Genomic DNA, 21,848 nt, shown 5'->3' on the forward strand with positions numbered 1-21,848 from the left:
CTCACAATATTTTTGTAAATGTATAAATGTTAAGGCTAAATTTATTAAATTTTTAAAATTAATACTAAATTAATAAAATATGTAAACATTAAAAACTAAATTTGTCTGATTCTACCAAATTAACAAGCAAATAATTGTGCCTTGCGCGTTGCACCCTTATTTCTCATTTTTTTTCATTTTAACGAAACTTTTTCCATTTTTCTTTGTTTTTGTCCTTTTTATCTTAGCCGGCTCTACTGGGTTCTTCGATATCTAACGGCAGAGCACCATACGTGGTAGCTTGAAACTGCAAATTTCTTTTATTATTATTAGGGTAAACTGCAAAAATAGTCACTTTTGTTTGCCTCATGTTACATTTTAGTCACTCATGTTTGAAATGTTATGTTTTAGTCACTTATGTTATTATTTTGTTACGAAGTGATCACGCTTCCGTTAAGTTATGTTGTCTCCCTAACGGTAATCTTACGTGGCAGTCCAACTAGATATTACTAATATCCGAATGAAGTACGTATTAGCATATTCACTAATATGATTATATATATATTTACACATGTATCACATTACAAAAATAAAATTTTAAATACTTATACCTAATAAAATATGTATCTCATTACAATAATAGTTATTTTCCAAATAACATATTGTTTTATAATTTTATTTCTTATTTAATATTTTAATTTAATTTTAATAATGCATTCTTTATCCGGATGAAGTATATATTAGCAGATTCAGTAATATCTAGTTGGACTGCCAAGTAGGATTATCGTTAGGGAGATAACAGAACTTAACGGAAGAGTGATCACTTCGTAACAAAATAATAACATAAGTGACTAAAACGTAACATTTTAAACATAAATGACTAAAATGTAACATGAAGCAAACAAAAGTGACTATTTTTAAGTTTACCCTTATTATTATATTTTGAAAGCTTCTGTTTAAGTTTTATTTTATTTTTAGGACTCCTAACAAATTATTGTAAAAAAAGTATTTCTTTTGTATTATCCTTTTTTTTGTTTCGAAAACTAAAGGGTTTTCCCCTTACTTTTCAAATCTGAAATTACTAGACCTAACGAGGACGAAGGGAGAAAGAAAAAAAGAGAAAGAGAACAAAAAAAAGGAATGTGAAAAAGAAAGGGAAAAAAGAAAAGAAAAGAAAAGGGGGTCATGGCACCCTGCACGCCCGAGGACTGGTGGTCCGATGATGCGTTATTCTTCAGGGGCCCCGTTTATTGCATGCATGAGGGAAAGAAGGGCCGAGAGGCTACCTTTTTCTTCTTTTTCCTTTGTTTTTTGTTTTCTATTCTTTATTGTATTTAGGGTGTCTGACCTCACTACTGACTCCCTTTTTCTAGGCTTTTTTTGCAGGTTATACGTGGTGTTCTTTAATCTTGCATTAATCTGTTTTACAAATGTGTTTAGTTCTCTTCTTTAATCTGTTATTTGTTCGATAATGCTCTCAAAATGTGTCTGTTGTTTTACTCTTTTGACCTTTGTACTGCTCTTTGTACATTATTGTACTCTCAATTTCGATTAGTTGAAAGTTTGCATCTTTTTTATGTATTCACACTGTGCGGCGGTTAGGGTTTAGAAACTCTAGCCTGAATATTATGTGGGCTAGGCTTAATTGGCGGGCCTTGATCAGGTTAAAGTTAATTGGGCTGGGTCAGACCCAAATCCGAAATTAAAAGGAAAAAAGAAAAATCGGACCCCTAGCTTGGGCTCTTTTCTGAAAAATGGGTTGCAAGGTTATCAAATTTAACAGCGGCAAATCTATGGTTGAGGTTGAACATGCACTTTAAACAATAAATGGTTCAGATAATTCTGACATTGCTCACAGGAGTTGGAAGGAAGACCAACGACCTAAACCATGGCACTCCAACCTTGATGATGATGAAAGGACCGACATTTTTATCAAAATTGATAAGCCTTTAAATTTTAATTTATTTCGGGTATTTTTCTCTCATGTTGTTTAAGTATTTTATTATATTATTTAAACTCCTACTTTATTTATTATGAATTTATATGAATAATTGGATAAAAGAATTCAAATTTTATTTTTAATAAGTTTTTGTGAGTTAAATTTTAACACAACATTACTTTAATATTTTGGTTAAAACTTAAGCTACAAAATTTTGTTTTGAGCCCATAATATACCGTTTCAAAAGAAATTGAAATATTTAATTGAAGTTATCTTATATCTTAAGCCTAAAAAACTTCAAGAATGCGCCCAAAAATGGCCTGAAAGTTTGACGCAAAATTTATCAAGAATCTAAAAAAATTCTACATTGTTTAATTAATGGTACTTCTATATTTTCTCCATTGTATTATTTTTGCCCTATAAATAAATATTATTAAGTTAAAACTTAGGGGGAGACTAGACCTATTCATAGGTCGAGTTACCCGTCCAAGCCTAAAGGTCAGCCTGAAATTTGAGAGGGTTTGGATAAAAATATTAGGCTTGAAAATGGGCTTGGGCGAAAATTTAAATTCATTTAAAATATGAGTCGGACTCAGGTTTGAACGTTAAAGGCCCTAGCCTGACTCAATTTTAACTTTATAACACTTTATGTTATTTTTATATATTATATAATTTATAACGCATTAAAAAATAAAACTATATGAAATATATAATACTATTATAATGTAAACATTAAAATAATATTAAGATGATTATATAAAAATTTATAAAATTATAAAATATTAAATTAAATTAATATAAATATTTATTTAATTTAAAAATAATATGGGTGAGTCTAAAATAAACTTGATTAGTCTTTTATAAATACGAGCAGGCTTGAGCAAAAATTTAGGCTCATGTTTCGAGTCAAGCTTGAACAAGCATAAAATATATTAATATCATGTTTAGGCCTGACCCAACCCATGAAAACCTTTACAAGAGACAATGATATAGTTGCATTTAGTTTTATTTTACATTTGCATTTTCTTTTTTCCATAAGTTGCTAAACTTCTTTTTTATAATCAAAGGGATTTCAAAGTTTTTACCGTAAAAATTTAACGAAATCTAATTTGTTCTTAATATTTTTTTTATTCTTTGGTATTCATGTATTTTCCTTTTAATTAATAATATTTAAATCAATTGAATATTGGATCCATATTTGACAACTTAGAATATTTGCATTTAATTGTTTTATTGCTTCTATTATTTTTTTTTTTGAATAACATAGTTGTATATGCCGCAATATCCAATTCACTATTATGGGATTAATGACTTAGTCTATCTTACTACTATTTTAAAGATAAATTAATATGATGTGAATGTTAAATTTCAATTTTAATTCATGAATTTGATTATCAATGTAAAGATAAATTTTAATATGCTTCAATAAATTGGATATAGTTATCGTCATCACGCCTATTAATCAATGTCTCCTTCTTTTGATAATTAAGAGGAAACTTGTTGAAATTATTTCCTTCTTAACAAACAATCCTATATTATATACACACAATCGAGTTCATTTAGCCTATATTTTATACACACATAATAATAAATTGCATACTTGACATACACAACTATACTATTCGTCAAAAATACTGGAATAATTAAACAATTATGGATGTATCAATTCTAGTTAATAATGCAAATATTATGAACTATCGAATACATATCCTATACTCAACAAGGCGGAATATTCAAAAGATATGTAAATATCAAATAATAGAAATTAAAAACAAAATAAATTTCGCAAACTTAAAAGAACCAAAACTTTGAAGGTTTTTTTTTACTAGGAAAAGAGTTTAACAACTAAGAATGTCTATTTATAGCACAAAATTTATTTAACAATCAAAATTGACATATTTTTACTGCAGATTTCAAGTTCATTTTTGGGTATCTTCTCAACTTGTTTAGGTTTGAAATGTTGAAATAGCCTGATTAGATATTTTAATTTCGATATATTATGAGTTTAAACTGAAATTTTTTAGTTTAAAAAATAATAAAAAAATTCGAACAGAGTCAAGGTTAAGACCCTAAGACTAAGTGTCTAAGTTCGAGTCCACTTCGTATAAATCATATTTATACTCTATCCAGATTTATTTATAGATTGAATAGATTTTATTCAAAATTATTTTGGAGTCTAAGCTTAATCTAGTTTGTGCTAGTGATTCAAATATATAATCTTTGTAATTATCTGTCCATATTATTCTACTTTTTTCCTCTTCAAAAAAAAAAAACAAAAAATAAAAAAAACACTAAAAGTACACAACAGATACCTTCGGTCAGCCCAACTAAAGACATTGGTGGGCCAAAATAGGAGTCTATCTTGGCCCATAAAATTACCATCTTTTCAGTTCAACGACGATTTCTCTCAAAATTTCTTGAATTGAATCCTTTTCTCGTATTTGTTCCTTCTCCAGAAAATCAGCGACGGGATAAAACCATTTGTTTCGATTTAAACGCTTTAAAGATTCTTGGTTTTCTGATATAGATTTTTTTTTTCTTGGGACTTGTTTGTTTTCCGCGATTCTGTGGGAAAGTGAGAAGTTTTTTTTTCTGGGATAGAGGATGAGTAACCCATCTACAGGAGCCTCTTCAAAATCAAAAGTCGGTTCTTCACAACCTTCAGAGACATCTTTCAAGCGCAAAAGAGGAGTGTTTCAAAAAGATTGTAAAACCGATTTTTCTTATTTATACAAGTTTTCCTGAAAATTTTCTTTTGTTTTTCTTTTTCAATAATTTACATTTTCTTTTTCCTTTGTTTCTTGTTACAGTGCAGCATATGATGTATGGTTTTGGAGATGATCCTAATGTAAGTATCCTTCAGAATTTCAACATTGAGCCCACTAACCTATTTTTGATGAATGCTGTATCCTCTGTTGAATTCTTTGACGAGCTTTGTATATTTTATGCGTATGATTTCATTTAGAGTTTGTAGCCATTAAGTTATTTCCCCGATGTTTTTTTTTCCATAACCATGGATTTTTTAACCTTTAATACTGTGATTGTTTTGAGAGGGCTAAAGCTTTGAGTTAAAGTGCATATTTGCAAGCAATGTTCTTTGGACTCGGATGTGATTGTTACATACGGATATATATTCGGACATGGATATATCAAAATTTTCTAAGCTTTACCATGTCTTTGGAGGGTTTTATCTCCACACATATGTTTGAATATGTGTTGAACATGAAAAAGAAAAATGAAAGGTTGGAGCAACCTAGGTTGCAGCTTTGCAATAAGTTGCTCAAAATATTTATCGTATGAGTAAGGCTAATTCAAAGAAGTTGCTCTTAGTTATAATATGTTTTTCACAATTTCTTTGCTTGCTATATGTCTATATTCTATTAATCAATGATAATATTTGCATGTTTGTAATTTCAAGCTAAAACAAGGCACCATATGATACACTTTTCTGAGTTGAGAGGATAAAGTCATACTATATTATTTAGATTCGGGTGTGAATGTTGTGTACAGGTTTGTTTAATTTTTTAAAAGTTTTTTCATGTTTTCGGAAAACCCTTGGAGGATTGTACCCCCACTCATGTCTGAATATTCATTGAACATTACTGTTGGATATGAAGTTCTCTAGAAAAATGAAGAGTTGAAAAAACATAGAGATCGAAAGGAGGACTACAATTACAATATATAAAATTCCGGATCTCATTCTATGGAGTATGGATGCTTCATTGTGAGAAAGGTTCATTAGTTGCCTACACTTGCCTGCGTATATAACTGTAACAAAAGTGATGCATTTGCGATTGTATAATTTATTTGATCATAATTATGAATTTCAATTGTTGTGTTTTCAGCCACTTCCGGAGACTGTGGCCCTTGTGGAGGATATTGTGGTGGAATATGTAACAGATATGGTGTTATTTTTAATGCTTTGCCGATTTTGATTTTTTGGTTTGATGGGATGGCATTGTTGGTAACATGTTTGTTATTTTTCGAACCATCTTTAGGCACATAAAGCTCAAGATATTGGATCAAAGAGAGGAAAGCTATCGGTCGAGGATTTTCTATATCTCATTCGCAAGGTAACTTACACTGTACTTTATTCGGATGAGTGTGTGTTGAATATAGATTTATGTTCGACATGGGTATATTTAATATCTTTTAAGTTTTTTGGTGTATTTGGAGGGTTCTTGGAGGGTCATATCCTCTTACTCATGTTTGAATATATGTTGGACATGAATGTCGAGCACAGACAGTTCATACGAAATGAGGAATCAGAACAATATAGTTTTAGTGGAGTATTTGCTTATGTATTGTGATACTTGGAATTTCTATATATTTCCATAAATTGTTTAAACTAATTTATTTGAGATTATAGTCCTGAGCTATGTTACTTGGGACTTATGTGTGAGTGTCAGGTGTAACTTTGTGTCCGACAAAAGCATTTCAAATTTTTAGAAATGTTTTCAATGTATTTAAAGAGTTTTCAGATAGTCATATTATCGGACTCTAGTTTCTGACTTGGGTGCTCCAAGAAAAAGAAAATGGGTCACAGGCCTTGTTCTTGAGTTAGTTTCCAATGGTGGAGATTGCGTGTGATATTTTTATCACTTTTCCTTTGAATTAATTATAATAACATGGAGTAGGTAGGTAAACAAGACATGTATACTCGGAGGCTACTTGGTTTTGGTTTGCTAAAAGGAAATCAACTTTGGCTAAATAATTGTCGACACAAGCTCGAGTAGTTGAATGAGTTGAATGCTTTACTTGAGTAGCTCATGTCCTAATCTATTTTCTTAATTAGTAATATAAAGCTTGATTCAGATTTGAGCATAAAGAGTAGATTCTAAAATCAAGCATGAGAATATAGCTCATTACGAGCGAGTTTGATCAAACAATCTGAATTTTAGCTTAAAATGAGTTTGAACTTTAATAGCAAAAGTTGATGTATCTTGATCCAAGTTTCGAGCCTTGAAATCCAAGCTTCTTATAGCATGAGCTAGGCTGGAGTACATCGGAGTAATCACTTTGATCATGCAGGACTTGCCGAAACTAAATCGTTGTACTGAATTGCTATCAATGCAAGAAGAGCTGAAGCAAGCAAGGAAGGCATTTGAGGTTGATGAAGAAAAATTGGGTACATTAGAGTAGCCTTTATTTTCTACTTCTGGCCTGGGTCAAGGCTCTACTACATTTAGCAATGTAAGAAATGCTTATATACTGTTTTTGTTAGAAGCTGGAACAATATGATACTATTGCTGTAAATCTCAGATACTGTGTGTATTGAAAATCTATGTTGTTTGTATTCGGATCAGTGTTAAATACGGATGAATATAGTTGATATGAGCATATTCAAAATTTTTAAAAGATTATACTTTGTCTAGATATCTGTCAATGTGGATATATTAGAAAATAAGTGTCTATCTATAATACAAATTCTGAAACTTCACCTGAAAAATAAGAGGGTTTGGACAAAAATATAGGCTCACAAAATAGGCTTAGACAAAAAGCGAGTTCCATTTTCAAAATGGGCTGGGTCTTAAATATGATTTTTGGGCCTGACCTGTTCGGCCCAAATCATATTGCTAAAATAATAGGCCACCCTTTCTTTTCTTTTCCCGATTTCTTCGGCCACTCTCCTTCAAATCCTTAATTCTAATCCCTAACATTAACACCTCCAAATCCTGTCTCCACTCCAACACCCACAGGCCACCACCATCATCGTTAACGACTCCAAAACCCGAAGGTAACAACCATCTGTTTTTGAACATTTCCACCATTTTTGAATTATTTTTCTTTCATCTCTGTTTTTTTTGTTTATGCTTCTTGCTATGGTTGATTTCCTTGCCAGAGTTTATATGGTTTGTGTAGGGATTGTTTGTGGAGTTGATCTTATGACCCCAAGTTTATGTAGGTTATGTATATGAGGACTAAATAGCAATGAAGAGGGGGTTTTATCTATTTTGAAATAATCCAAGTTTTCCGGTGTCAAATTCTTAATTCTTCCCTTAAGTACCTGAATTGTGTTTTATATATGGTTTTATTTGCAAACATCTGAAGAGAGGCATGCATGTACTCCCTGCTTGTATAAAAAAAAAAAAACACGGGACTTGATAGGCCAAAATTTAGTAAATATAATCTGATTCTAATTTGAATAAAAATTTAAACTCATTTTCCGACTGAATCTGAATGTATCAATTGGGCCTAAATTTTTTGTTGAACCTGGTCCGGCCACAGGCACCTCTACAATTATTTTTTTTCCGAATTTATCTTCAATGATCATCTGAATCCCTTAAACGACGTTGAAAAGGTGCCGTTTTATCACACACCAAAAGAGAACAACTTTGGTTAAACGTTGTCGTCTGATTGAATTTAAACAGACATAAGAAAAAAAAAAGGGTGTCGTTTCTAGGCATCAAAGAAGTGAAAGCAGAAGAGAACGCCTAGGCAGCAGCCATAACAATTAACGACAGCAATGGAGGAGGCAAGTGAAGAAAAGAAAGGAGGCGGCGGCGGAAACAAAGAAGGGACCGATTTGCTGGGACCTCCAACCTTCTCGGAACTCCCAAACGGCAGGCTCAAGTGCGTTGAAACAGGCCACGAGATGGTCGTCAGAGACAAGGATTCCTATGCTCACAGCAAACGTTGTCGTTTAGGCCTTATCGACTTTGCTTTGTCTCACTCTAAGCCCCCTCTCAACATGTTCAAACAAGACCCTCTTTCCCGGTAAATGAACCGACAAAAACCCAATGCCTTCCTCTTTCTTTTTATTACATTAATTGAATCTGTAGTTTTTTTTTCTTAACCGATTCTCTTTTTGTTAATTATTTTTATCTATTTGTTTATGTTAAATGAAGAAAAGGGTTAACAAAGATTGAAACTTTTAGCTAAACTAAGCTATTTTGTGATGACCCAGAATCAAATAAATCGAAAAAAATTATGTTTTGGGTCAAATATTTTCAAGTTGAAAATAAGGGTTTTTGGGGGGAGTTACAATATTCTCTAGAAATCTACATGTTTTAAAGCATTTGGCCGATTACCAATGCCAAGTTTCTGTCTTGAGGTTCCAAATTTTCATTATAGAGAATTTTATTAGGGTGAATCTAGAGTTATAATAGAGATGAGTCCAGGCTTATCTCGAAATTCAGAGCTCGGCTTGAGCTAGATTGGGTTTCTTGTTTAAAACTCAAACTTGGTTCGAGATAAAAGTCGAACTGTTCGAGCTTACTCAATTAGGCAACTTTACCTAGTAAAAAGAATGATCTCTAGTCTCGTGTTCGACTTCGAGCTTGATTATTTATGCTCAAACTTGAGTTCAAGTTTGAATTGAAATTTTTAATACCAATTAAAAATAAAGAGCTCAATTAGAATCATGAGCTATTTGAGTTAAGTAATAAGATATTCAAATTCGGGTATCGAGCTGAGGTTGAGCTCAACTAAACTATTTCTGAGCCAAATTTAACTTTGTTTCGAGCAAACCCGAGTAGGTTGTGAGCATTTGTGTTTCATTACACCCCTATGTGAATCTTTTACATTTGATTAGTGTCATCATTCATGTGTTTTCTGCAAATATGATTGATTCTGAGTTTCTATTTTATTGTTTATCAGTTCGAAGTTGATTTGTAAACTAACTGGTGATAACGTCAATAAGTCTGAGGAACATATTTGGAAGCATATCAATGGGAAACGGTTTCTCAATAAATTAGGTTCGAATTGCACTTTTTGGTTATTTGATTTGTAGATTGATTGGCATACTTTGTGTTAATTCTTGGTGAATTCTTATGAACAGAGCAAAAGGAAATGGAGAAGGAGTTGAATGATGAAACCATGTGCGAGGAAGGTGAGAAGAAGCCAAAGAAAGTAAAAAATAAGAAGAAGATGAAGGAAAAGGAAAAGGCAGTTGAAGAAATTATCTCTGAAGTTAGAGATTCAGCTGAAAATGAAAGTGAGTCTGAAGAACCTGAGTTCTGGATTCCCCCGGTTGGAGACCGTTGGGACTTTGATGACGGAGGGGATCGATGGGGTTCTAGTTCAGAGTCAGATGAAAGTGATGATGAAAACGAACCAGGTGCGATTGGACTCTCCTGTATAAAGCAGATATACATTTTGAAAAAAAGTTATGCACTTTGTAGTTATGTGTGTGCACACTCAATAAGTTATTAGAACTTTGTTCGGGTTATGTGAACTTAGAACAACTAAATGAATCTTTTACGAGCACAGTTTATTTTTGTTGTATAACTTGTTGGGACTAAAAAATCTGGTATCTTTTGGCTGCTGTGTCCTAATTTAGAAAATTATGTTGAATCATCTGATTTTATGTCTGGTCTCTTAATTTCAATGTATTTCTTCCATCAGAGGCTGTGGTCGAAGAACGCAAAAAGGAGTCCAAAGAGCTTTCTACAAGGTACAATGCTTCATTTAAATCTTGTTTATGCATATGTCCGCCATTTCTGAATAACTTTTTATACTTTCATTTCTTCTTCACATTGATGCATAGCAAACCAGCTTTTTTTTTTGGGGGGGGGGATTATTTAGTTCTTGTCTGATGTTGTAGAGCAAAGAGAATGACAATAGAAATCGGACCGAGCAGCTTTGCATCAAGGAAGAAGAAGAGTCGGAAAAACACAAGCAGCTAAGTTGCCCTTATGGCTTGTGAAGGCGAGTGTTTTTGGCATGTAATTCAGCTACAAATTTTCCAGTTTTTTGTTTGGCAAAATAGAAAGGCAAATTCCCAAATCCCTTTGGATTAAATGGTTTTAATTGTAGTAAATTTGACTTGCTCTTTTGTTTTACCTTAATCTACTTTTGCTAGTTTGTGGATGCTTTCCCTTTTCGTATTTTCTCTCAATTTTTTTTTTCCAAAGATTTCTGCAGGTTTGACCTTGGGGAAAAATATGTATTTTTTTTATGCAAAAGAGATTGCAAATCAAAGTAGGAGAAAGGAAGGTTACAAATCCAAAATCCCAATGTTTAGTTTTAATCATATCTAATGTTAAATTACCTATAGCCTCTTAACACATAAATAGGAAGATAGCACATTTTAGTATACTTGAGTTTATGTTTTTTGCATTGGTAATAATATATATATTAATCGAGTTAAGACATGATATAATTAAATATAATTAATGTCTCGTTTAGGTAAATAATGCAATCGAATATACAATGAATAATGTTAAGTTAAATTCAAATAGTAATCAAATTTAAAGTAAGCCATCAGCAAGTATTGGTGTTGTGATGAGGTATATTCTACTATTAAAGAAAGAGTGTAAGTTTAAATTTTAGAGATGATATTGTTAAGAGATGGATAATAAAAAATCTTGAACATGAATTATAAAATGGATACGATAAATTCAAAAGATTGAACCTGTTTGAAGGTAGTATAAGTTTTAATATAAGTTTTAAGAGTTGCATTATATGCTCAGTTTGATAGTTTGATATAATCAAAGTTTATGTTACAAACATCTCTAAGGCGACTTTTAACCACCTACAAGTAGTATATTTTTTATTCTACAAGTAGTTTTGAAAGATTATGTCTGACACTATATCAAATATTATTTAAATTTTTTATTATTTCAGAATGAGGTAGGGAGAAGAAAAACATTAACTGCGTAGCCGGGACCTTAATCCACTTGGGCTTGGCCTAAAATCATTCATTACTGAAACGCACCGGTTTAGCTCTATGATAACAAATAAAGGAAAAAACAAAGAAACTGAAGAAAGCACAAAGGGTTTTTGGAAGCAAAGCAGAGCGAAGAAAACCCTTCTCTGTTATTCACTCTGTTTTCGCCAATGAAGTTCCTCTTTCGATTTATTTCCGGTATAAATTCCAAAACTATACAAACACCAAAATTTTCTTTTTACGAATCGATTTCTTATCTCGTTTCTTGTATCTTTTGTTGTCGAAAGCAGGTCCCAACAGGACTCTGCTTCGTTCACTGGGTCGCCGCCAGTTTTCGGATTTAACTGGAACAAAAGCCAAACGAAACTATGCTGACAATGTCTCTGAGTACAACACTGTCCTCGCTTCTCTCAATGCCAAACGAAGGTTCTGTCGTTTAACTTGTTGCTTTGTCCGGGTCCTATTTGATGTCTTTGTTTATATATGGTGTAGTTTTTGCTTTACTATTTTGTTTTTAATTTCAGAAGCAAAAAAGGAGAGGAAAAAAAACTGGATTTAAACATAATATTTTTGGAAAAAATATAATTTAAAGAATTTTTTACTTTGCATTTAGAGAAAAAGAAAATATGATTTTACTTTTGAGTACATTCCCTTTGGTTATTTGTTCATAATTAATCAATTATGTGGTTGTGGACACCAATTTCTGTTCGGTTTAAGTTGTTTCTTATTTGATTGCGATCCATTGATTTAGCTTTGATCCATATTGTCTGGCGGTTGAGAATTCCGTTATGACACTGGTTTCTTTATAGGAACTCTAAGGAAGCAAATGACAAAGAAAAAATAGACTATAGGCTTATTTGTTTGTGAATTGGATATGGCGATGCAGACATTTTTTGTTGAGGGATGTTTTTGATGATATGATGCTGGATGGGGTGCAGCCAACTAGAGATACTTTTGAAGCTTTGATTATGGGAACCATGAGAGGGTCACGCCTGCAAGATGCTCTCTTTTTCAGAGATGAAATGAAGGCCATGGGATTAGTCCCTGAGGTATGTTTCCTTTCTATCCTAACTAGTTCTTCTTTGCAGCGATTGCCTATGTTACTCTGACTCGGGAAGAGTCAGATCAAATCTGTTATTGGTTTGTTTTTAATATCTACTTTACCATACCAAAAGTGGCCATTTCATTCTTTATCGAATTATGTGTTAATTATTTAGAATGACTCTTGAATTTTATTTATGTCATAGGTCTCTTTGTACACCTTTTTGATCTCAACCTGTGGGAAATGCAAGAATGCTAACCTCGCAATTCAGGTATCCCTCTCTTTTGTTTGTGAGATATTTTATTTGTTTAATTTTGATATTCTTTTAGTAGCTCAAGATTGATATTTCTATTTTCTCGCTAACCTCAAATTATTTAACCTAGTTGTTAATTGTTATCTTTCATGCAAGATTCTGGAAGAAATGAAGAGATACAATGTGAAGCCAAATGAACAAACTTATGTTTGTCTTATTAATGCATGTGCAGCAGCTGGACGACTAGATCAAGTGTATGGTACTATACCTTTGGGTGTGACTTTCTATTTTTAAGTTCAATGACTTTGCTTGGATTCTGTATTCTATGGAATGATTGTTCCTTAGCTTATTTTGCACAGTGATTAGACTGAATTTTGACTTTGCAAAACTATTATCTGTTTCTTAATGACTGATCGAAGAAGTTTCTTTGATTTGGATAATTATTAAACTAATCTGCATGTAAATGCTTTAGGTTAGCAATAGTCCGTGATATGACTGCTGCTGGTGGTGAATTGAACAAGTTCTGCTATGCCGGACTTATTATTGCACATATCAACAAGACACCTCGATCAGATGATGTAGCAGCCAAAGTAATTTTCAAACATTTTTATCTACTTTGACAAGCGCTTCATCATTTTTTCTTTTCTTTTTGTAGTTTACTAATATTTATTTCGCCCCTCTAGATTATTGAGTTAGCTGAGCAGTCAAAAGGTTGGTCATCTGTTGAAGAAAGTGGAAATACTGGAAATACAATGCTTGGTATTTCCGAGGAAGAGTTGTACAACTTACCTACTGCTGAATTTGTTCATAGGCGCTTTTTCATATACAGGCAGTTTACTGTATACCATGTTGCATTTCACGCTTGTGCAGACCTTAAGAATGTAGAGGTAACATTTCACATCTTCTGAAAATCCGCTTTGGACCATCTTCTCTCTGGATTCATCTGTTTTGTTTTTCCAAAGCATGTTTTGTGTACTGTGCAAATGTGATTCTTAAATCTTTATTCATATATTTGTCCATGGTCTTGGTAGGCAACCGAAACTTTACTGGAGATGCTCAAGAAGGATGGAAAAGTTCCCGACACCTTTATTACCATGCAAATTATGAGGTTAGCATTTTATTTTTGTCATTGATTTGGCCTTTTTAACGGGAAAAAGCTCTCGAGTTGTGACAATTTCCCTTTATTAATCCCTGTTTTTATTTTTGCGCCTTTTCCTTGTTAGATGCTATCTGCATGCTGGAAACATTGACCATGCTGTTCAAATTTTTGAGGACTACATGAATGGAGGAAAGCCTCCGGCTATGGAACTTTATGCAGTGAGTTTACAATACTCATTACTTGCTAAGATATATTATTCTGTCAATATTTTTTGTTTTCTCTGTGCTTTGTGAATAGTTGTCCATTTGTTTCTTTTTTCTCTAACCCGGCAAAACTTGACAATTAACTAATGCCAAACATATAATTTGTCTTCACAATATGTGTGAAGTCCACTTATATATGGCAGTGAGGATAATATAAGACCACCTCAATTTTTTTGTAATATTATGTGGCTAGCTTGCTCGTTGTTACCATGTTCTATTGTCATCAGTGACCTTATCCTATGTTACTTGAACTTGTGCATGAGTGTTGAATGAGTGTGTATCCAACATAGGTATTTTCTAAGTTTTCCAAGTCCTTTTCATGTATTTAAGGGTCCTCGGAAGGTTATATCTCTATTAATGTGTTTGCAGACTTGTCAGACGTGGGTGTCGGACACAAGTACTTCTAGAAAAACAAATAGTTAAGAGCTACATAGAATATGTCTACTTGATAAAAAGACTGATTTGTAATATGATTTAACGTTATGCGGTTCCATATAGTTGAAGTCGGGTAATTATTTACCGCAATTTCTTTGTTTGTAGACACTCATTGAAGGAGCCATGGTCGGGTATACTCCGAGAGGAATGGAACTTGCTCAAGAAACACTGGTATGTATGATGCTGTTTAATTGACTCATTAACTTCCTGATCTCATGGTTGTCTTAGGCATATTAAAATCATACTGTTTCCTTGGCTCAATGCGTAGGTCAATATGACTAAAAGAAACTTCTTCATAAACTCTAAATTCGGAAGTGATCTCCTTCTTATAGCCGCGGGTGAGAAGGTAAGCAAATACTTAAGTTACCAGACATTTTTCGGGAAGTATTTTACTGCCATCTTTCAATATGTAATAACTTTTTCTGTTTTCCAACACAGACCGGTGGATATACGAATGCAAACTATATATGGGACCTGATGCAGGCTCGAAAAATTGTTCCATCTCTTCCTGCAGTGGAAGCTTACTACAGTGGCCTAAAAGTAAGCTTACTATCTGCGAAAGTATTAGTTGTCTTTCATTGTTCATTATCTCCTTTCTGTTAGGTAGTGTGAGGAACAATCAATGGTTCTCAGTAGGGTCCGGAAACTGATTTGAACCATAGTATTTGCTTCAATTTTTTTTTTTTAAATTCAGTTTGATTTTGGTAATATTTTTCCCCCCTAAAATTACTGTTACTGCTTGGGCTGATGTCAGCCACAATATTAGTTGCCTTTCAATTTCATTGTTCAAAATCTCCATTCTCCTAAGGTGAAGAACAAACAATGGTTCGGTTGAAGTGCTACACCATAACTAAAACCTGTCCAGTCTGATAATTTAACTAATTTGTAAATTTACATATTCTCTTCTCCTATATTGCAGGGACGCGAAATTCCAGAAGATGACCCAAGACTGCAATTAGTTACTCGAACCTTAAACAACCTGCGTGCCAGATTCGGACCCTCACTTGGGCGACCGTGATAGAATGAAGAGGAGAATATGTTTTTAAGGTAACCCATGGCTTTGGGTTTGGTTTTCCTCCCAAGTACTATTGCCTTTGCTTAAGTAGAACATGAGCCAAAATCTTCTGTATTCGTCTAACTCTATTTTAGTTCTTACTGATTCAGTTGATGTTTCTATTTTTCCCGAATAATATTTTGATCATTAAACTACTAATGAATACATATATAAAAAAAAAAATTATTGTAGTATTTTGATTTCCTTGAGATTCAAAATGAATATCGTAGCTTGAACCCCCTTAAATTGAATATAATTCATTCAGAAGTCTTGCATAGAATACATTCAACTATTACATGAACCTAATCTGGAATATTGACTATTTAACTCTAATGAGTCATTTCGAGCACTACAATCCATATAACATACTACTATCGAAAATTAAAATCGAATTTTGGGATTTTTTCCATATTAGTTGAAAATAATAAAAATACATTGAAAAAATTTTCTGAACTGTTTGGGTCGAGTTTAAATTTGAGTCATTTGCAAACTTTCACTACTTGAGCCGAACTTGAATCTTTTTAGTCAAGCTTGAATAAATGACAAGCAAAGATATCCCTTTTACCTCTTGGACCTAGTATTTACACACGTATACATTTTGCATGTGTATCATATTCATATGTTTTATTATTATGCCACAATCACATTAATTTGATAAATTTGAAACTCGTGTGATGTGCATCATGCAGTAGCATTAGTTCTCACATATTTTTTATTCAAATTCAACTAAAAGAAAAGAGGAATTCACCATGATCAGACTGAAGAATATATTCAACTGACATTTCTTAGCCATGAACATTGTTGGCAAACATCAAACATTTATGTTACAGTGCAAATTACACATTAAACTAAGATGAAAGGATAAAAGAAAAAAGATTTTAACACTGTACATTGGGTTTTCTTACTAAATTCAACAACTTAAGGGATATATTCATCAAAGCAACCTGATGAAAGTAAATTGGACACAATTATCAAATACAGAGTACAGGGTTCAAGAGATAGTTTGCATTTATATTAACCACAACAGCCACCGCTCTGAGCAACTGCTCCATCTCTTGCACCAGAAGGACCTTGGGCGCGACCATACCCGATCTTGATGCCTGATGACTGCAGTAGTTTCAAAGAAAAATGCCTTTCTGAGTAAAAAACTCAACTTGTCTCTTGATTAATGAAGATGGTTCAAACTATCTAAATCATTTTTTTCTTTAGTTGCAAGATGTAAGAAAGTCAATTTAAACAATGCTGATCACATCGAAGACAGACATCAGGGTTCTGACAAAAAGAAAATAATTAATCGAAAGTGACCTCGTCTCTCGATTAATGACGATAATTCTAGGTTCAAACCACATATAACAAGTTTATCAACCCCCTTACAGAAAGTCGAACTAGCTAAATCATGGTTTTCTTTAGTTTCCGGCTATAAAGTCCATTGAAACAATGCCCTCCTCTATATGGAGAGAGTATCTTTGGTTCTAGACATCCCCTCAATGAAGCGAGGGGGGCATACAGGCAAATGTATAATCAGTTCCAGACATCTTTTCAGGCGAAGCCAGGGGCCGTTAAAGGGGACCATGGTCCCTCTGACTTTCAAGATTTTTGATGTATATATGCAGTCAATGGCGTATATGTTAAATTCGTATTTGGCTGGCCCTCATAACTTCTCCTCAAAAGTCATAAATTCAACTATTACTTCTTATATCTATATGAAATTCTACTATTGTGTTTGGATTTAATTCTTTCATATAAATTAATTATTAATATTAAATTTGTTTACGATCTGCATAAGCTCCAAACTTATTTCAAAGAAACGTCATCCTCACATTTGTTTCTTTCAATTTGATATGTAATAACCATGACAGAAAAATTGAATCAAATATTTATTGTTAGTAGAATATTATATTCTATTATATTAAGTGCAACTAAAAATATTTTGGTATATATTTTTCCCGTATGTCTAATTAAAATGCAAGTTGCCCCCTTCACCCCTTCCCTCCTGACCTGAATTTTTTTTGCTTCAATAAAGTGCCTCACAAAAATGGACTTACAATTGAACCTTGAAGTAGTTGAATGTTTCAAGCCCTAAAATGGCTTTCTTCTTTGCTATACACAGTTGAGAAAGATGAATTTCATTCATTTTTATGTTTTTGATTATTACCTCATTGGATACATCGAAGACTCCTTCCTGAATGTTCTGAAGGATTTTAGCAGCAGTCTTTATGAAGGCCTGCAAAATGATTCAGAATTTCAGTTAGAACTGCTCAGCAAAAGTTCAACAAAAGCTATGCTGCTCTGACTATTCATTTTTTTTCCTTAACCATCCAGGTCAAGATACTTGTATCTGACACATGCTCGGATTCTCTAAATATATGGCTCAACACTCGTTCTCAAGTCAAAAGTAAAATATATTAAAGGAATGAAGAAAGCACTAAAAATTCCAAATAAAATGATGGCGCTAGATCTAAAATTTTGATGCGCACATTAGGGGGGAAAATACTTACCTCCTCAACATTTTGAGCTGTTCTAGCAGATGCTTCCAAGAACAAAAGCCCATTTTCCTTAGCAAACTGTTCGCCCTCTTCTTTGCTAACAGCCCTCCTGTGAGAAAGATCACTTTTGTTCCCAATGAGCATGATTGTCATGTTTGGATTTGCATGTTGTCGTGCATCCTCCAACCAACTTGCTAGATGATTAAATGTTTCTCTCCTGGTCAATTTACAAATTTGCAGTTCAGATATAAGAAACTACAAATGTTCCAGAACTAGGTTTTGTAAGCTTTGATAGTCCTATAATAGAAATAAATGAAACCAGTCTTAGCATCCTAACTGAGAGGAAATAAAAGTTGCTAAAATCCAAGGGTAAGAAAAGATCTTGAAGCAAAAGCTATAATAGTGAGATGCAAGCAACCTTCAACTCATCTACACCTATTACTTAAGTATCCTTGCACGTTACAACCTTGTTTTAAGGGTTTCACTAATCTCCAATAGTTCACCGATAAAAGCAACTAATTCTGCACCGAATGACGATTCTGTCTCTCACCTGGTTATATCGTAGACCAGAAGAGCTCCTGCTGCTCCTCTATAGTAAGATCTGGTGATGGACCTGAAGGATTCTTGCCCAGCCTGAAATATAATCATGCATAAGCTCTGGCTCAAATCCATCAAAATGATGAACAATGAAATAGAAAATAAAAAAGAAGGAAAAGAAAAATAGTTGAGATAACTACAAGCTCAGTTAGATGTTAACAAGCTGGGCAATAGATGAGCTCAAGCCAAAGTGCAAAAACCTTGTTCAAGCTCAGCTCAGCCTACTTATCTGGCTTTGATTGAAACCAAGCTCTCTTTTATATCCTCAAAAGTTTCAAACTTTAGCCTACCTTTACGAACTAATCACAACCCAAATATCAATATTCAACTAACATTACCATTTTCTGTTGGGTACACTTTCAGCATTTAAATTTGGCAGTGAAAAAAAAGGTGGGAAAGAGAAGCATATAAATAGATGTAGATTCCCACTACAGTTTCTTTAAATTCCATCTTTCAACCATAAAATGGCTCCATTTTTACCTAGATATAAACATTTTAAAGAAAATCATAAACATTGGATTCCTTTTAATCTATCCATATATGGCTCTTAATGATATAAAATTCGAATCAAGACTTGAATTATGTTAAAAGATGCTTAAGCTAAATGTAGTCTGCTTGCAAAAAGAAGAAGAATACGCCAGCAAGCATTTACTAAGCTTGTTTATGAACAACTTATTGAACTTGTTCGTGAACATAAACAAGTCACATTTATTGATGTTCAACTCATTCGTTTTCTTAACAAGTGTTAAAATCTTGTTCAAAACTTAATAAATGAATATGATGACCCTAAACCAAACCCATTTATAAACTGCTTACTGAATGCTCTATTCATTTATAGCACTAGAGATAACATAAGCCATTGAATTCATTAATAAGCTAAGTTTCGACGGTTCCACATTCCTTGAGTAGGAAGCAAGCGAAAAAAGAATAAATAACCACCCAATATAGACTCCTCCCCATGAAAGAAGGTAGAGTTCCTACACAAAAACAACTAAAAGATACCTAATGTCATCAAAAATATAATCCCCTGAAAAACGAGTCACCAAAGGCTTTCACTTTCACCTCCGTTTACTCTCACCATTAAGCCAACTAAAAGCCAATCAAATAGACAAACAAATAAAACTGCGCTTTTCGTCGGAAAAAGAATTTCAATTCCGACAAAACTCTACTCTAAACTTAGCACATAATCATATTCTTTGGGGGCCCCTAGCCCTAAGTTCTTCTAGACCCAACAGCCATAGTTCCTTGCTTAATAACCAAAATCTTTCGTAACACTCTTTGGCTTCTAAACCTAAATTATTCATATGCCAAAGCTAAAAATTCTAAAATTTTAATACCCTTTCCAGAAAACAACACAACAGAGTGCGCGTGTGTATATATAAGGTTAAAGAGTTAGGGTTTTTACAGTATCCCAAATCTGAAGCTTGATGGGCCTGCCATCTATGGTGACCATCCGAGCACCAAATTCAACACCGATGGTTAGATCATGAACTGGTTGGAATCTCTTGTCTGTAAACTGCAAAAGCAAACATGACTTTCCTACACCTGCAACACAAAAAAATCAAATCAAATCCCCAAAAAATTTGAAAGCATTTCTAAATGATACTTAAAAAAAAGAAAAATCAAATTGGGAAATTTTCAAACAGAGAAGTAAGCTACCAGTGTCACCGATGATTATGTACTTAAAAAGATAGTCGTAAGACATGGTTTGAGTGCGTCGTCGAATTCAAGGTTGTTCGTCCCCCTCTCAGAATTTTTTTTTTTCACAATAAAGAGAGGGAGAGGACATAGGAGTAATGTAGAAGAAATAAGAACGATACGGTTCACTGTTCGTCGTTGCTTCTGTTTGAGTTTTGGTTGAAATTCTAAGGCTTTTATTTATTTATTATTATTATTAATTATTTTCCTTTTACATGGACGAGGAAATTGTTGGGTGTTCAATCGGAGCCGATTATAATTGGGATCGGATACATCGGCTGAATCTATTCCATTGAAAAAATTAGTAAGTTATAGTTTAAAGTAATTAGAATTTTTTTAAATAATTTTATTTTTATACTTTTATACATATTTTTATTTAATCTTTTAAATTAATTTCCTTTTTAGATAATTCAGCTTTTATCTCTCAATTAAGAAATAAAAATATTAACTTTTAAGGTACTTTCAATTATAGCTACTAAAATTACTATTGAGATAATATATTAGGAGTTAGATTACATTTTGTCTTTTCTATTAAAAATAAGCGATTTAGTTTCTATAGATTATATTAAAAGTAAATTGATCATTTTATTAAAAATTAATGAAATAACTAGACACGTCACATATACCTTATGCTAATATACAAGGATAATTTTTTAACAATAAAAATGAATGAAACTTTTAATAAAAGGATCAATTTGCTATTTGACCTAACATATAAGATTAATCTACCCATTTTTTAAGTAGAAGGAGCAAAATATAATTCGACTCCTAGTATAGGGGTCTCTATATTATTTCTACCTTCAATGATATTAATGTATCTTTGTCTCTACTTCAAAAGAGGAAGAATAGAAATGGAGTCTAGAAATACTAGTGAAAAAAAAGAAAAACTATTCAAAAGTGTCGTGAAAAGTGAGTATATTCAGAGAGGGCAACAAAGTTGCCGATAGACTGGCAGCAATGGCACTTTCAAGGCCTTTGGGTAGGTATAGATATATGCAATCCTTAGAGGAAATTCTCCAAAGATTACATGATGATTGTTCTGAAATGCTTAACATCGTTTAGTCTAGTTATGATTTTATCTATTTTCATGTACCAAAAAAGAAAAAAGTGAATAGAACATAGTTCTAAGAATATACAAGAACAACCTATTAATTCATGTGACCAAAATATCATTAAATTAGGTGACATCGCATTTCGTATTGCAATTTCGGAGATCTAAGAAGACATTGTAAAATAGTTAAAGATTGATTTAGTATAGAAGTTGAAAAATTATGTGAAAAAGGGCTTTTTAAGTAAATAAAACCTTAGTAGATTTGATTTCCAAATAGAGCAAATCTAGGAAAGCATTGGAAATTAGAAAAGAGCAGGGGTATACCCCCTTTGCACATTGCCA

General features: G+C 32.8%; 4 protein-coding genes across 6 annotated transcripts; 3 read left to right on the top strand and 1 right to left on the bottom strand.

Annotated features, from left to right (window-relative positions):
* The first annotated feature begins 4,281 nt into the window (after positions 1-4,281).
* On the top strand, positions 4,282-7,276 carry LOC108489498 (transcription initiation factor TFIID subunit 13). 2 transcript variants are annotated; one of them, XM_053019826.1, is made up of 5 exons: positions 4,282-4,625; positions 4,729-4,766; positions 5,764-5,811; positions 5,917-5,991; positions 6,950-7,276. In XM_053019826.1, the coding sequence occupies exons 1-5, from the start codon at positions 4,523-4,525 to the stop codon at positions 7,058-7,060; spliced, it is 375 nt and encodes a 124-aa protein (XP_052875786.1). In that variant the 5' UTR covers positions 4,282-4,522; the 3' UTR covers positions 7,061-7,276. The 2 variants fall into 2 exon arrangements, with proteins under 2 accessions (XP_052875786.1, XP_017649580.1); XM_017794091.2 differs by having other exon boundaries at positions 4,287-4,625; positions 5,764-5,823.
* A 245-nt stretch (positions 7,277-7,521) lies between these two features.
* On the top strand, positions 7,522-10,729 carry LOC108489497 (uncharacterized). 2 transcript variants are annotated; one of them, XM_017794090.2, is made up of 6 exons: positions 7,522-7,655; positions 8,290-8,635; positions 9,518-9,615; positions 9,699-9,977; positions 10,265-10,313; positions 10,464-10,729. In XM_017794090.2, the coding sequence occupies exons 2-6, from the start codon at positions 8,385-8,387 to the stop codon at positions 10,543-10,545; spliced, it is 759 nt and encodes a 252-aa protein (XP_017649579.1). In that variant the 5' UTR covers positions 7,522-7,655; positions 8,290-8,384; the 3' UTR covers positions 10,546-10,729. The 2 variants fall into 2 exon arrangements, with proteins under 2 accessions (XP_017649579.1, XP_017649578.1); XM_017794089.2 differs by having other exon boundaries at positions 7,525-7,655; positions 8,147-8,635.
* A 785-nt stretch (positions 10,730-11,514) lies between these two features.
* On the top strand, positions 11,515-15,868 carry LOC108489514 (pentatricopeptide repeat-containing protein At4g35850, mitochondrial). Its single transcript, XM_017794123.2, has 13 exons — positions 11,515-11,726; positions 11,819-11,954; positions 12,415-12,577; positions 12,776-12,841; positions 12,980-13,077; positions 13,296-13,413; positions 13,507-13,710; positions 13,855-13,931; positions 14,047-14,140; positions 14,726-14,791; positions 14,889-14,966; positions 15,059-15,160; positions 15,540-15,868. Exons 1-13 carry the CDS (start codon positions 11,699-11,701, stop codon positions 15,636-15,638), a joined length of 1,329 nt encoding a protein of 442 aa, XP_017649612.1. The 5' UTR covers positions 11,515-11,698; the 3' UTR covers positions 15,639-15,868.
* A 574-nt stretch (positions 15,869-16,442) lies between these two features.
* LOC108489515 (ras-related protein RABB1b-like) lies at positions 16,443-20,740 on the bottom strand. The gene is made up of 6 exons (XM_017794124.2): positions 20,417-20,740; positions 20,163-20,302; positions 18,711-18,793; positions 18,173-18,377; positions 17,830-17,898; positions 16,443-16,781 (listed from the first exon to the last, which is right to left on the bottom strand). Exons 1-6 carry the CDS (start codon positions 20,460-20,462, stop codon positions 16,689-16,691), a joined length of 636 nt encoding a protein of 211 aa, XP_017649613.1. The 5' UTR covers positions 20,463-20,740; the 3' UTR covers positions 16,443-16,688.
* Positions 20,741-21,848: the final 1,108 nt, after the last annotated feature.

This window comes from Gossypium arboreum, chromosome 10 (genome assembly GCF_025698485.1).
Source record: "Gossypium arboreum isolate Shixiya-1 chromosome 10, ASM2569848v2, whole genome shotgun sequence".
Taxonomy (NCBI): Eukaryota; Viridiplantae; Streptophyta; class Magnoliopsida; order Malvales; family Malvaceae; genus Gossypium; species Gossypium arboreum.

Coding starts and splice junctions, on each gene's coding strand:
- LOC108489514 (XM_017794123.2), top strand. CDS start 11,699: ATGAAGTTCCTCTTTCGATTTATTTCCG. Junction 11,955..12,414: donor TCTCTCAATGCCAAACGAAG/GTTCTGTCGTTT, acceptor ATGGCGATGCAG/ACATTTTTTGTTGAGGGATG. Junction 14,141..14,725: donor CGGCTATGGAACTTTATGCA/GTGAGTTTACAA, acceptor CTTTGTTTGTAG/ACACTCATTGAAGGAGCCAT.
- LOC108489497 (XM_017794090.2), top strand. CDS start 8,385: ATGGAGGAGGCAAGTGAAGAAAAGAAAGGAGGCGGCGGCGGAAACAAA. Junction 8,636..9,517: donor AAACAAGACCCTCTTTCCCG/GTAAATGAACCG, acceptor ATTGTTTATCAG/TTCGAAGTTGATTTGTAAAC. Junction 10,314..10,463: donor TCCAAAGAGCTTTCTACAAG/GTACAATGCTTC, acceptor CTGATGTTGTAG/AGCAAAGAGAATGACAATAG.
- LOC108489515 (XM_017794124.2), bottom strand. CDS start 20,462: ATGTCTTACGACTATCTTTTTAAGTACATAATCATCGGTGACACTG. Junction 20,303..20,416: donor CATAATCATCGGTGACACTG/GTAGCTTACTTC, acceptor TTTGTGTTGCAG/GTGTAGGAAAGTCATGTTTG. Junction 18,794..20,162: donor AGCTTCAGATTTGGGATACT/GTAAAAACCCTA, acceptor ATTATATTTCAG/GCTGGGCAAGAATCCTTCAG.
- LOC108489498 (XM_017794091.2), top strand. CDS start 4,523: ATGAGTAACCCATCTACAGGAGCCTCTTCAAAATCAAAAGTCGGTTCT. Junction 4,767..5,763: donor GTTTTGGAGATGATCCTAAT/GTAAGTATCCTT, acceptor TTGTGTTTTCAG/CCACTTCCGGAGACTGTGGC. Junction 5,992..6,949: donor TTCTATATCTCATTCGCAAG/GTAACTTACACT, acceptor TTGATCATGCAG/GACTTGCCGAAACTAAATCG.